We start from the raw sequence: 14,112 nt of genomic DNA on the forward strand, positions 1-14,112 counted from the left end.
TCAGAAGTTCAAGGTTAACTGTTTCTGTTAAATTGTGCAGTGTTTTTATTATTATTATTATTATTTATTAGTTCAAGTTAGGGAACAAGCTTGTTTCATATGTAAGTCCCTTCTCCCTTTTGTTTGTTTGTTTTAAGCATTTGGTCATCTTTGGATTTTTTTCCCCTTAGCACCAAAGATGATTGCTTCAACGTCAACATTCAGCCACCTGTTGGGGAACTGCTTTTACCTGTGGCCATGTCAGAGAAAGACTTTAAGAAGGAACGAGGTGAGCAGTGACTACAGTTTGCTAGAAAGTTCTGCACTAAGCAGTATATGCCAGCAGCTGGCCTGACCACACTCTTCCCATTTGTTCTAATGCCTGCACTCATACTTTAAAAGTCCAAATTTATGTATATTCCTGGCAGGGTTGGGAATCGGTTAATATGTCTTTAAATTAAAATAATAGACTGATCCTTAATCAATTGTTCAATTCTGAGAGTTGTTTTTTAGCCCCGTGCTATGCTGGTGTGTTTTAAATTCCAGGAACTGGAGACTCTGATGTTCTTTGTACCTCTGTAAGCCTTAACTTAGGTCTGCATTTGTTCGTACCTTATTATAAAGTTGTTTTTCGTCTCCTCCTAATGTGCTTTTCCACGTGCACAATAACACACTTTACTCTTCAGAATAAAGCCCTAATTACACTATTGAAAGACCTCTATTTTTTTTGACTGAATTCTATTAAAGAAATACTTTGACTAAATCAGATCTAAAAGATTTTTAAATATACACCAAATAAAATATGTGCAACAGACTGCAGGTATTAGTATTGTACTTGAGTCAAGCATGCTTTCTAATAAAAGCAAGGGCCTTTTTGTGTATGCATATGGTAAACACTGGTTTTCCATGTTTAAGTACACTGTTCATAAAGTAGGGTTTATTTAAATATTGCCATCAACAATGTGAAAGGCTAATGTGAACTAAACTGTTTTTCCCTTTGGAGGGTATAACCAAAGATCGTTTTATCTGGAGGCCTTTCAGTTGTATCCATCACTCTTCCAGGAAGGGCTGCACACACGAAACTCCCTGGCATGCCGAATGCTTACTTTACTCTAGCCCTGGCTGTCTGTGGGTTCAGAGAGACCTGTTGTCAAAGCACCCCACCACCAAACCCTCAGACAACACTGTTAGTGTAGATTCTTTTCCCACCTCCAACCTCTTTAAGTGGTTTCTTTTTTTTTTTTTTTAAGGGATAACTAAATCCAACTTTGCATTTGTCTTCTTAAAAGTTGAGTATTGCTATAGAAGAAATTATCTCTGTGGCTTTCTTTTTTTCAATGACAAATGAGTTGATTCTCGTGTTTGCTGTTCTGCCCTTTGCTGGCTAAAGCCTGCCCCTCTGCCTTACATCTGCTCAGCAAACCAAGGTGAGTCGCGCACCACGGAGGAAGGCACCGATTGTAGGGGATAGCCTGCCTGCCTGCCTTCGGGGTGCAGCTCAAGACTACACTGCACATTGCTGCATGCCCTTGCTCTCTCTCTTTCTAGGCTTTTGTTTAGAATACTTGCAATTTCCATCAAATGTTTTGTACTCTGCTGTGACTGAGGGATTTTTCGCTGACTAGTCATACAGAACCGCAAGTGCATGGGAGAGGTGCACACGGAGAATAGCCGCCGTCCTCTGTGGCTTGTTGCCAAAATTCCTTTTTCTTCTGCCATTTTACTTCTATGGTTGTTGATTATTTGTCTGAATAAATCTGGCAGCTGTTTGCTATGTTTAATAGAGCAGAAAGGCTACTCTGAATAAAGCTATTTGAAAATGTGTTTATATGAAGTATTTGTAAATCCTCGAGGTCTCTTGGCATTTCTGTATCATTCTCTCTGTCTTCCCGAATTCGTCCTTTGACGTGGGACTTGATGCTGGCGGATTCACCACAGGCTTTTTCAGCCCCATCTTTTTAGTTATGGGTTTCAGCGGGTTTGCTAATAGAGGTCTCAATTCACAACTTTACACAGGGGGTGGTGAAACTGGTGAAACTGCTCCAGGAAGGGAGTTGAGCTTTCACAGAAGACCCCTTAAGATGACTCACCAGAGGGAAATCCTAACCAAAATGAAAATCACTTGTTTATATTTTGTCAGTGTAAAGGTCTAGAAGGTAAGATGCAAGTAATTGAAGAAATGTGTACGTTTTGTGACATACTGGCTTTAAAACCTGTTTCTACTTGGATGAATTTCACAGGACATATTTTAAGACCCAAAAAATACATTAAGTGTATTCATTGGGATTTAATTTAAAAATTATAAAGAAGTAACAGGAGGAATATGGTTCTGTTTTATTCCATGGATATACAAAACTAAAAATATGTAAAATATTAGAAGCAATCTCAGCAGACCTGCTACATTTATATTCCTTAAAACTGAAGGTTTGTTTCCAATATACCTCCTGTCCCATCCCTTTTTCTCTATTTTGGAACATACATGGTCAAAACAACAGGAGTGTGGGCTCAATCAGATTGGGCTGTCCTATATATTGACAGTGTTACAGTATTCATATCATTGGGCCTTTGACTGAAGTTTGACTTATTTGTTAGGAGTTTGGAGCATTGCAGTTAATGAGCTATGTGTGAGAGCCTTTCAAAACTATGAAGTATACGGAAAAAAAAAAATGAGTTTAGTTTCTTCAGACAGCTTTCATTTCAGAAGACTCGGGCCAGTGGTTTATTCCAGGCTGCCTGCTCGAATCTTCCTCCTCCTCCTGTCATTTAAAATTCAGATCTAAAACTTAGAAAATCTTTTCAAATAAGATTTCATTGCATTCCTTGGTTTTTATTTTAGCTATAAGTTACATCTGATGAGCCTCAATTAAATCTTGTCTTATACCTTGAACAAAATGCTATTAAGTTCCACCAAAGCCACAGCCCTTCCCTCTGACAACTTCAGAGTATTCCTAGAACCTTTACCTTTATACATGTATGGGCAAATATTTAATGATCACCATGGCATATTTTTCTTTCTTGTTAATTTGAGAATACCTGATATATTTTCATTAAGCGAAGTCTACGGTTTAAGAAAGAAACCTAGAATGCTTGCTTAATTTTATTGTGATTTATGCATCCATCTTCTGGGCTCCTAGCTCGCAAGATGCTAATTCCTTAAATGGTCAAACATTTGCTATTCTCTGGCCCTTAACTACCACAAGCAATCATATTTGATGCCCCTTAATTAGAGCACCTTTCCCCATCCAGGTTCCTTTCCACCTCAGCAATCGAGACAATACATTTGCTTACCATGCTGCTCTCCTAAGTGTGCTTTTGCATGTAAATTAATCTTGATTCAGTTTACACTGTCATGCTGAGTGGTACAAATTGCCTATAACAATAAAACAGCATGAGTTAAAAATAAAGGGGGGTGGGAAGGCAGATTGAATGTGTGCCTTACTCGATAGGATGTTACTTTGCTTTATGCCAATACATTAGCTGACGATAATGAATCTTCTGTTCTGAAAAGCATGGTTTAGTTGATTTTTTTAATTTTACTTCAATGGAGCAGTACCTTGTCTTTTATAGAACAAGTTAGACAAACCATTAATGACAAGAGTGTTAAGGTTAAATATGAAGCAATGCATTCACTTCTCTGAGTGCTATCCATCTTTCCATTTACAGGAGCTTGACAAAAGTACTGGCTTTGTACAGCATTTCCTTTAATTACATGCTGCGGGAAACAGGCTTTTAACATAAACATAGTTGCATTCATTTATTCAGCGCTTGCTCTTCAATAGAGCTTAATGGAGACGGTTTAAATCCTAAATGAGTACACACATCTCTCGGCAGTCTTATGTCAGCCTCTGCGCTTCACTTAAAAGCACAGTTTGGCCGCTTGTGTAGTTGTTAAAGCTTCTCCTAATGTTGAAGTTAAACGGCCTAAGACAGAACGTAGTGTTCCTGGGGCTCAAGAGTGGTTAGTAAGTGCGCTCCTTGTTGGACGTTGATGCTTCTGGTTTTTATCTGATAGATGGAAGTAGGATCTTGTGCACTGTTATTAGCCTTTAGTGTCTTTCTTCTGTTGACCAGAGGAACTTTTAAGTTGTTCAGATTTCCTCTGCAATAAATAACTAATGTGCATACATAGGCTTGGAGGTTAAATAAATAAGAAGGACTGATAAGTTTTTTGAAAACATGAAATCAAAGTTTACCATTTTCATAAACTGTGTACAGTACTGTGTACAAGATCAAAAAGTTGTTGTTTAATAGACACCATTAGTGTTCATGACTTACATCACAGATGGAAATAGATGGCATTTACTGTAATCATTTTGGTTTTTAACCCAGGTGCTAAATTTCAGTGTTTTCCCAAGAGTCTGGTATATTACCGAGTTTGTTGCCTGAACAACAAACCACATGCGGCTCTGACGTTAGTGGTATGTCTTGTGTTGACTAGGGGCTTGTCTATAATTTTACTTCACTTGGTTTCCTTTTCTAATGCTATTTGAAATGTCTGCAATTTAGAATTCTGTGACTTACATTTTTCCTGTTATCAAGCTTCTCTATTCAGAAACTCCCATTTGTGTCTTTGGCTCTCGTTCTGTTCGCTGACAGTGCTTTATTGTTGAGTGTGACTGAGAGCGTCTGTGTTCTAGAGCCGCATAACTGTTGAGTGACTTCCAGTCCTCGCATCTGTTGCTGAGTGTCACTTGGAAGCCACTCCTCAGGTACTGCTGCTGGGGCTGGATCACTCCATTTGTTGTCAGGCGGCATGGCAATAATCTTGGAAGGAACAGGATAAATAGCTAATAATACTTAGAAGTAAGTACTTGCCCAAGTAAGAGCAAGGCATTTTACATAACCCACGTTACATTTTCAAAGGGATTGAAGTTAAAACAAAACAAAACAAAGAAAACAACAACAATAAAAAACTTACTTAGAATTCTCAGGTTTTATCCTGTACTAGTTAAAATCAGATTTATGAAGAATGTTCTCTGTTTTTTTACAGCATCTTATGTGTTTTTCTACACAGTTTTTATCTTAGAAACACTGGTATCCTTTTAATTTTATGTAATTACTTTATACATTAACTTCTAAAGTAGTATGCCTTTCATTGAGAAAAGTTTTAAAACTTGACTGTGAGCTTAAAGCTGTTCAACTCCCTTTCACAACAAGACCAGCTGAATGGAACCTTCCTCTGTTGTTACAGGAATGCTCACTGGAATGAATGAGACCTCTGCTACAGTCATCGCTGCACCTCAGAACTTCACTCCCTCCATGATCCTCCAGAAGGTTGTAAATGTTGCCAACCTGGGTGCAGTGCCTTCAGGCCAAGATAACGTACACAGGTGGGCTCACTAACCTGTGGTGTGGGGAAAATTCCTGTATTCATAAGTATAATTATTAACCCATTGTTTTCTTTGTCAGTGAATAACCATATGTCCTGGTAGTCTGCTTGATAGATTGGTTTGAGTCAAAGTCTTGTCCCCATTTTATAGCATCCTTCTGAAGGATGCTCAGACAACATCCACATTTTATAATAACTTGGTGACTTCTTACGATGCCTTTTATAACTGTTAAGAATTTGCCTTATTTTTGGGATTTGGGTTTCTAGGGAAAAGTCTTTTCTAACAGGAGAGTGGGGCAGGCACTGGGTGCGCAGACACAGCATTCCCTTGACAGACACTCCCTGAGGCTGTTTCTGACTTCTGAGGAGCTGCTGGACAACACAGCCTCTGTACTTAGACCACCTCCTCCCCAAGGCACCTAAATAACCCAGTATCCAGGTCCTGAGAGGCAGTGCCAAGTGTGGCTTGTGCTTGTACTCTGTCTTCTAGTGATGCCTGTGGCTTCAAGTGAAAGTAAGGAAGAATTAGCCCTTATCCCCTTGTCTATACAAGGGCCCTTTGTGAGCGCAAAGGAGTTGTCACAGACTATGTCATGGCATCCTTTGCCATACAGATGCCTACACACTGTGTTTGGTGTGTTCTTTCTCATACAGTCATCAATTACAGAAGTAAATTTAGGCTTAAAAGGTAGCTGTTTAGGCCTCTTTTGTTTTGTTTTTCTTCTGTATCAGCTCAGAGGCAGAAGAGGCCCTGTGTAAAACATGCCATGGTGGTTTGGGGTTTTAGACCTGCTGCGCCCAGCCTTGAGATCTGGAGCAGGTTATTTATTCTTCTTATGGATATACCTTCATCCCCTATATGGAAATGGGTAGAAAGCTAAAAAGGGGGCTGAACTGAAATCCTGGGACAACTACAGAAGGACATTAACCTGCCCTCTGCAGAGCAGAGAGGCCTTTGTTCACAGCTGCCTGGTGGCTCTGTGCTCTTGGAACAGAATCAAGTTGTGTGTGCTACTCAACAACATAAGGGGGTGGAACTTGGGGTAAATCAGTTGGGAATGCTGAGGTTTACCTTTCTTACTTTATAAGAAATCCTGTCCATCTCGTGGAGGGTGGTGATTAAAGTAAGCAAATGGGAAAAGGCCCATCACACTGGCACCATGCTGCAAACTCGGCTGTCTGTCAAGTGGTGTTGCTCAACAGAAGAGAAAATAAGGCTTTTTGGAAAAGCATTTTGGTTCTGGTTTTTCCTGTTTAGTATTTTTTACCGCTTTGACTGGAGACTGAACCCTTGTACATGGCAGGCAAATTCTCCACTGCCGAGCTGTCCCAGCCCTGGTTACTTCCTTTTGCTTTCCTGTGATTTTTTTCTAATGTTTATGAGTTCTCGAAATTTTAACTTGTGGCTTCTTGTGAGGCTTTCCCTGTGCTCTAGAACTGTAGCAGGCTGCAGGCTTCATAGTCTCCTGCAATTCGAGGAAGACAGGTGATGGTTCTCACACCCAACTTCTGCTTCAGTTCTTGCGTGCCGGTTGTTGGGCTGTGGTTTTTGCTTTTAAGAAAACAGAAGTCAGTCCTGCAGATTTTTATTTCTGAGATAAAAAGAAGTAAAATTACCTTTTAAATTAAGCTAAGTAATATGAAAGCTATCTTCCTACTGGAAGAAGTCCTAGAAAGGACGCTTACCATAGTTTGGTTTTTTTTTCCTACTGACAGAAATAAGAGTTTATTATAGAAAAGAAAGGCATGCCCGAGAATGAAGTAGGCTGGAGAGCAGGACTGGTCTGAGATGCAAAAGACAGTTTTATAATCCTGATTAACACATAATTTTCCTGAAACTGGTTCTGGAGGTTTGCAACCTCTTGCCTGGTCAAATGACTTTAATTAAAAATCACAGTCAGTGTTCAATTATTACTGCTAATGCAAAGGAGACAGATAACTCAGAACCACTTAGCTTAGCGTGGAGATGGCACTCAGCCTTAATGTGCTCAGTCCTCGTGTACAGGATCTCATGGTGCTTTTCTGTTTCGTTCCATCATTAATGGCCTGGGCTTGGGCTCTGCAGCCTCGGGAAGGAGAGTCAACAGGAATAAAAGGTCTATGTAGACTTGATGAACTGTACTGTCCTAACTTACATCTCAGGTCTGCTACACCTGAAAATATTCATGTGTTTCAAAAAATATGGCTATATAATGCCCTAAATGTTTGTTCTAAGGCTTCCAGGTCATAAGCACTTCATTATTGTATTTTTTCAATCAAGTTGGTTCAAATTATTTTGCTGATTATCTAACACTCTGCCATTCTTTTTAGTTGCTTATAAAATCTATATCAGTGCTTCTCTTAATTTCACTTAAATGAAATAACAATTGCTGATTATAATTTAATAACAGAAATTGTCAGTGTAGTATTTTTTGAGTTGTTATATATTGTTAAGATTGTAACATTTGCTGTTATGTTGCCCCATGGGATGTTGTTTTTGTCTCTAAGCCTAGCTATTGTCTGCTAATGACAACATTGAAATCCTGTGAGGCCTTTAATGACTCCCGTACTTTTTGCCAAGAGCTTTAGATTATTTTTAAAATACCAAACATAGAAAGCATTCAACTGTTCCTATTTAAGATACTAAATTTTGTTATACAATATTTTGTTATATAACATATTTGGCATATGTTCTCCTTAATTTTTGAGATCATTTCTTTCTTACAGGACTTTTAACAGTGCCACTGTATTCTTCCTAACCATTCAATGAATAAAATTCCCTTTGACTTGCTTTGAAATAGTCTATTCCTACAGCCCCCCCCCATTTGAATATTTTTTGTGTTAAACATCAATTTTAAAAATACATGAGTTCCTAAGAAAAGGAAACCTTGATGAATATGCCTAAGGGCGCAGCAGTATTAAGCGGGAGCTTCCGTGGGACAAATAATAGAGAGATGGTGCCTATCATTTCAACAGTAACACCCCTCATTAAGAAAAAGGTACTTGACCCTGGTAATGCAGACTTGTGGTCTCAGTCACCCAGTGGCTGAGACAGGCTGCCTTGGCTACTGAGTGAGTTCAGGGTCAGCCTGGACAGCCTCGTATGAGACTGACTCTAAATAGAAAGTCAAATGTGTGCTGGGAATGCAGCTGAGAGGTAGAACACTTGCCTGGCATTTGTGCTGCCCTAGGCTAACCTCCAGTACCATGAGAAAAGAACAGAGGGAGACGGGTGGGGGTGGCTCACATCTTTAATCCCAGCACTCGGGAGGCAGAGGCAGGCGGATCTCTGTGAGTTCTAAACCAGTCTGGTCTACAAGAGCTAGTTCCAGGACAGCCTCCAAAAGCCACAGAGAAACCCTGTCTCGAAAAACCAAAAATAAATAAATAAATAAATAAATGAACAGAGGGAGGGAAGAGACAAGTATAAGTTTTATGGAATTCACTTCGAAGACTTAGAACATTTCCTTAGTAGTTAATACTTGTAAAGATTAACTGAGAAGCACACCCACCTTTAATTTGCATGGTATTTCAGTGTGAACAACTAGTAGCATCAGAAGGCTGAAGTACCATTGACCACCTGCCTCTACTCTGTCTTCCTGTTAGAACATCAGTCTCATACTGATGTTAGGAAAAGGTGCTGTGAGAAGAACCTTACCAGCCATCTTAGTGAGTTACCAGCCATTGTGCCAGTCTGCTCTTTTCCAGGTTATAGTTATACTTAGGAACAAGCAGCCTGGGGATCCCCCCAAAGTGTTCACTGACAATGTATTGGAATAGCTTTATTTCTTGTGTGAAATGTGTGTGGTACACTGTGTGTCCTGGGAGAGCTATGGAGGTAATCCATGAGTAGAGCAGTGATGGCAGGATGGCCAGTATTCATAGCATTTGCACGGACTCCACAAAGTCAGAAGCCCATGTGTAATAAGAGAGGCTACTAAGGACGAGCTGTATGTGTAATAAGAGAGGCTACTAAGGACGAGCTGTGGGAATCATGGGCTCATCAAGGGCTAGTAAAGATGTCTAAGAAAAAATCCAGTGTTTCTGAGGAAGGCTTCTGTCACCAATGTAGTTAGAAACTACGGTGCCATTGTTCAATTGTCCTGATGACAGTGCAGATAAGTAATGCTGTAACAAAACTCAAAATCTAAATATCCATCCATAATCCCCAAATCTCTAGGAATATTCTCTGGAAAGAATGGGTGGGAGACTGTGAGGCTTCTCCACCTGGAACTTCTATGATGCAGCTCGGCCCATCGGGGACCAGCCCTGGGATGTGCATGTATGTTCCAAAGTCCACAGCTTGGGGTAGCCTGGGTTACCTAGCTAGGGACAGCCACATGGCATGGGGAAAAATACTTTCCTATGTTCGTATATTTTCTTTTCCAAAGCAGTAAGGGGTGCTAGTAGGTGAGGGGGTGCGTGCTGAATCTCAGGCCTCAAACATGCTGTCCAGCCTGTGCTCTGCCACTGAAGCTGCTTGCAGCCCCAGGTGGAGTGGCCACGGGTTCCTTTGTGAGTTAGCTGCAGCAGTGCCCTCAAAGTAGCCCCAGTCACTAAGAAAGGGTGTCTCGCCAGTCCCAGCACATCCACCTTGCTCAGAGTTGCTACATTTGCATGAGTGCTGTGTTGCTGTGTCTTTTCTTGTCATTCATGAACAAGTTAACCCGGTTAGCCGTGGACCCGGAAATGTGGGCACCTACATAACTTCGGTGCTTGGCTGCCCAGGTAGGTTGTGGTAGAACCTCTCTCTGTCTCAGCTCATGTTCGGTGTTTCTGTTCCCCCATAGATGTTAGTTAAGACTCGCCTTCTGTCTACCCTTTTCTAATTTGTTGACATATGCACCTTGTAGATGGTAAAGATCTTAGTAGGGTAAATGTTTCACTCTTGTTATTTTAGTCACTAATCACTAAGAAAGTCTGGTGTTTTAAATTGAATAGAAAATCCATGGCTGTCCGGTCACTGATTTATCAACACCTGGTAGTTTAAAGTACAGGTACAAGTGACTTCTTTAATTTCTTCCCAGGAAGTCCCATTACCATGTAACTGTTTAAATGATATTCACAAGGGGTATACTTTTATGTACCTTTTTCTGTCCCATAAGATCTGTCATGAGTCTTGAATGGACAGTCCCTTCTTGGTGAGGGGGCCTAATAATTTCCCTTCTTCCATCCTTAGTTTGATTAAACTTGTGATAATATAGGTGAGTTTTGGGGGATTTGTTCTGTTTGCTTGTTTGGTTTCATTTTTTTTTTTTTTTTTTTTTTGCTTGGTGTGGTATGGTGTGTTGTGTTTTGGTTTTTGAGATAAAGCCTTGCCTATGGCCTGGGCTGGCCTAGAACTTGCCTCAGCCTCCCAAATGCTCAGATTATAGGTGTGAGCCACCACATCTGGCTCCAGGATACTGTTTTTGTTTATTGATTGTTTTTCTTTTCTCATGGAATCTCTAGGAGATTTAAATTCCATATGATTTTTGAGGATTGTAGTGAAAGCAGTTTTGTTTAGCCTGTGATATCGGCTGTCTTGGTGCACACATTTCAGAAGTTCCGAGAGTACTGCCAATCCCTATTTAATCTGTCTTGAAACATGGTTTATATAAATGTTTGTTGATGTAATGATATCTGACTGTGTCTTTTCTCCAATATGACACCTTTTGAGTCCAACAGAACTGAGTCAGGGAAACAGTAAGTGATCCACGCTCCCTCTGATGACTGGTGGCTGTCCACTAGAGGGCAGCACTGCTTTTGGATCTGCTTTGTACCAAATGGCTCAGAAGCAGAGTCTCTCATTTGAAAACAAATGCAGACATCAGTAAATTTTACACTGAAAGCTGGTCCTGATATTTCACATGTAAGCAAACAGCACAGAAGATTCTTCCTTTAAAACGTTCTGTGTTTAACTTTAATTTCTCTGTTTGTGAGGTAATGCCCTATAATGCAGCAGTTCACTAATAAGAATAAATAGATGTTTTCATGTAAAAAAAAAATAAATGAAAGAAAGGTATTCTTCTGGGTTAACAGTTTTGTCAGAAATCAAAGAAATTACTGTGAGGTTCCTCTTGTTAACACTGTCTCATCCCATACCCCACCAGGCAGGCAAAATCAGAGATGCAATGGGGGGGGGTAGCTTTTCTGTACAAAGAAAGAGAACCCATCACTGGCCTAATGGGATAGGGTGATTTTTATACCATCTCTCATGGCTGGAATAGGAATCCGAATTCTAATGGAAGCTTATTTCCCTTAGCTCCTCTTGTCTGTGTGTTAGGGAGAAGTATCCCCAGTGGTCCAGGCCAGGTTTTAAAGTCCTTACCTTGGGTAAATTCTCTCAGTTTTAATCTCTTATAATTTTTTTCTTACCTTTAATAGTATAATTGACCTAACTTTAAATGCAGTTTTATAGTCAGCAAAATGGAATTCATTGCAACATACAAAATCTCTATCTGTTTAAAATTGCTGTCTGTTTAAACTGTATTAAGCCAAAGCAGTAAAGATTTACAATTATGAATCCTTTGGAAGATAATACTCCAAACCTCCATGCTGTGGTATTGATATTTAGGACTTCATTCAAGCCAGGCTTTCTTACATATAATGATTGTGTGACTTCATTATACATTTGTCAACTTTGGACTAATTATTTTTATACAGCTAGGGCAGGGCAGTGCATCTTGTGATCGTCTCTCTTGCTAATAGGATCCTGTCTGCTTCAGCAGGCAGTAATTGAAGGCTTCATGTACAGGGTCGGGGGGAAAAAGTTTTAGCCTGAGTGGGCCATTGTCACAGCTTCTGATGATCAGCAGAACAGAAAGCACAAGGAAATTGAACTCAGAATAGAAAAATCAGAAAGCAGGAAGACTATCCAAGAGAAGAAAAAGCATGTCGTCAAGCTGTTGTTAGGTGCGGGAGCCTGCTTCTGCATAAGGAGCAGTTGTGGGTGCTCTGAGGCGGAGGCAGCTCTGAGAGACAGTGTTTGTTCGTTCATTCGTGTTGTGCTGTTGCATTTACTCCTTAGAACATTGAGCTGTGGCGCATCCTGTCTTTGAGGGGGGAGAAAAAGAACATTTATGATCCATAGCCAGTTTCTCGTAAATTGAAATGAATTGCAGACAATATATTTATTCAGAGTTTATTGTTTTATGACCAGTTTCATCATCCCGACAATAGTTAAAAAATAACTTTTTAAAAGAGTGAAACATTATTTTTTCCTATTTAGGTCACAGCCTGAGCTTATTTGGCCTTTTTCTTGAATCTTAAGGATTCTACAAAGACTGAATGTCAATTGCCAGAGATAACAGACAAGACATTTAGTAAGATGTCATACAGATACATCCCAACAGTTTTACCTCCTCATCGGGTGACTATAAACAATGAGTTCTTAATATGAGGATGGAATGAAAAACATCTAGGTGCTGTCCTTTTAATAACACAAGCTGTGGTGCACAGACAGTGCCTCATTTGTGGTGACCCTGCTTTTCCAGGTTTGATTGGTCTCCTGGTATTCCCTTTCAGTTACAGCTCTATTCAAAAAGATTTTGTATTTTTCATTACTGGTGACTTTGGAAGGAATAGATAGACTATATTTTAATTCTTTAATCTGTAAGAGCAAGGATTAAAAATATGACAGAATTCAGTCATGCTGCCTTGACTCACAGAATACACAAAGGAGGCACATGATTCTGGAAGGAGGAAATCTCTCTTAAGGTTATACACACACTAGGTAAATGGGAGAGGTCTTCTGTTGACTAGTAAAAACAGACATTGTGTTTTTGCATCTATTGAGAGACTGTATTTGATCTGGATTCAGAGTGCTTTGGTTTGAACCCCTGCTCTGCCATGTACTGGCCCTGTGTCCCAGGTAAGTGAATCCAGTTCTGTGGGCCTTGGCCCCCCCTCTTCTCTGTCAGTCCCCTGCCTTAGTTGGGTCAGATGAATTTGTGTGAGTACTTCACAGCCACCTCTAGTCACATGGTATAAACGATAGCTACTTTACAGTGACCATAACTTTACCTGCCTCCTGAAAAAAATGTCACAATAGGACCTTGTTTGAGAACAAGTACTGAAGTCACCCATCAAATTTAACATGTATTTACAACCAAGGTTTCTAGCTATTGTTTATTAACTAATATTCCTACCATAACTGTAACTTAAGTATGTGCTAAAACATGGCCTGTTCAGAATGTGAAGGGTTAGCAACTTTGGGGAGTGGTTTTGCCTCCATGGACCCAAAGAAGCCAGTTGTAATCATGCCGTGTTCCAATTAAATACATTCTTTTTGAACTGAAATGGGCATGTCAGAGCATCTGATCTTCCGGTTCCCACTTTAGAGCATCATTTTCAGCCTGTGTACTGCTTGAACACAGCCTCCCGCTTAAGAGACAGCAGCTCCCGGCTTGGTTGCTAGGATGGTTTGCACTCCACCACTGCAGGCTAAGCAAGCGTCTCTGCTTCATGGTCCTGTTCTTTCAGGCACTGAGAATTTTGTAACAGGATCTGAGATAACATGCCCAAGATACTAACTTTAATCTCTGTAAATATACTGAAATTTGTCTTTGCCTAGATGGTGTTATTGTGACATTAACTCTTTACATTTTTAATGGAAGAGAAATAAAATGTACCTTGGGGCTATACAGCCCTGAAATTCAAATGGTGCTTTGTGTTCCTATTCAGATGTAATCTCTTCCTCTGAGGTCCCCAGGCACAAATGTTAAGTAAATAAAGGGACTAAGAAGACTATTGTTTACATAATTATAACCTTGTCAGAAATAGAGACCTCTGTTGAAATATTTGTTGAATGAATTACAAGTGTGGTGACCAAATCTATGGGGAAA

General features: G+C 40.0%; 1 protein-coding gene across 2 annotated transcripts in view; it reads left to right on the forward strand.

Moving 5' to 3' along the window:
• Ap3b1 (adaptor related protein complex 3 subunit beta 1) overlaps window positions 1-14,112 on the forward strand; it is a 211,795-nt gene that overhangs the window by 194,651 nt on the left and 3,032 nt on the right. The window contains exons 25-26 of one of the 2 annotated variants that reach the window (XM_027401711.2): window positions 171-268; window positions 5,171-5,309. In XM_027401711.2, the coding sequence (XP_027257512.1) occupies window positions 171-268; window positions 5,171-5,309 (237 nt within the window). Of the gene's footprint in view, window positions 1-170; window positions 275-5,170; window positions 5,310-14,112 lie in introns of those variants that run through there. The other variant, XR_004768511.1, reaches the window with a different exon arrangement.

This window comes from Cricetulus griseus, chromosome 2 (genome assembly GCF_003668045.3).
Source record: "Cricetulus griseus strain 17A/GY chromosome 2, alternate assembly CriGri-PICRH-1.0, whole genome shotgun sequence".
Classification (NCBI taxonomy): Eukaryota; Metazoa; Chordata; class Mammalia; order Rodentia; family Cricetidae; genus Cricetulus; species Cricetulus griseus.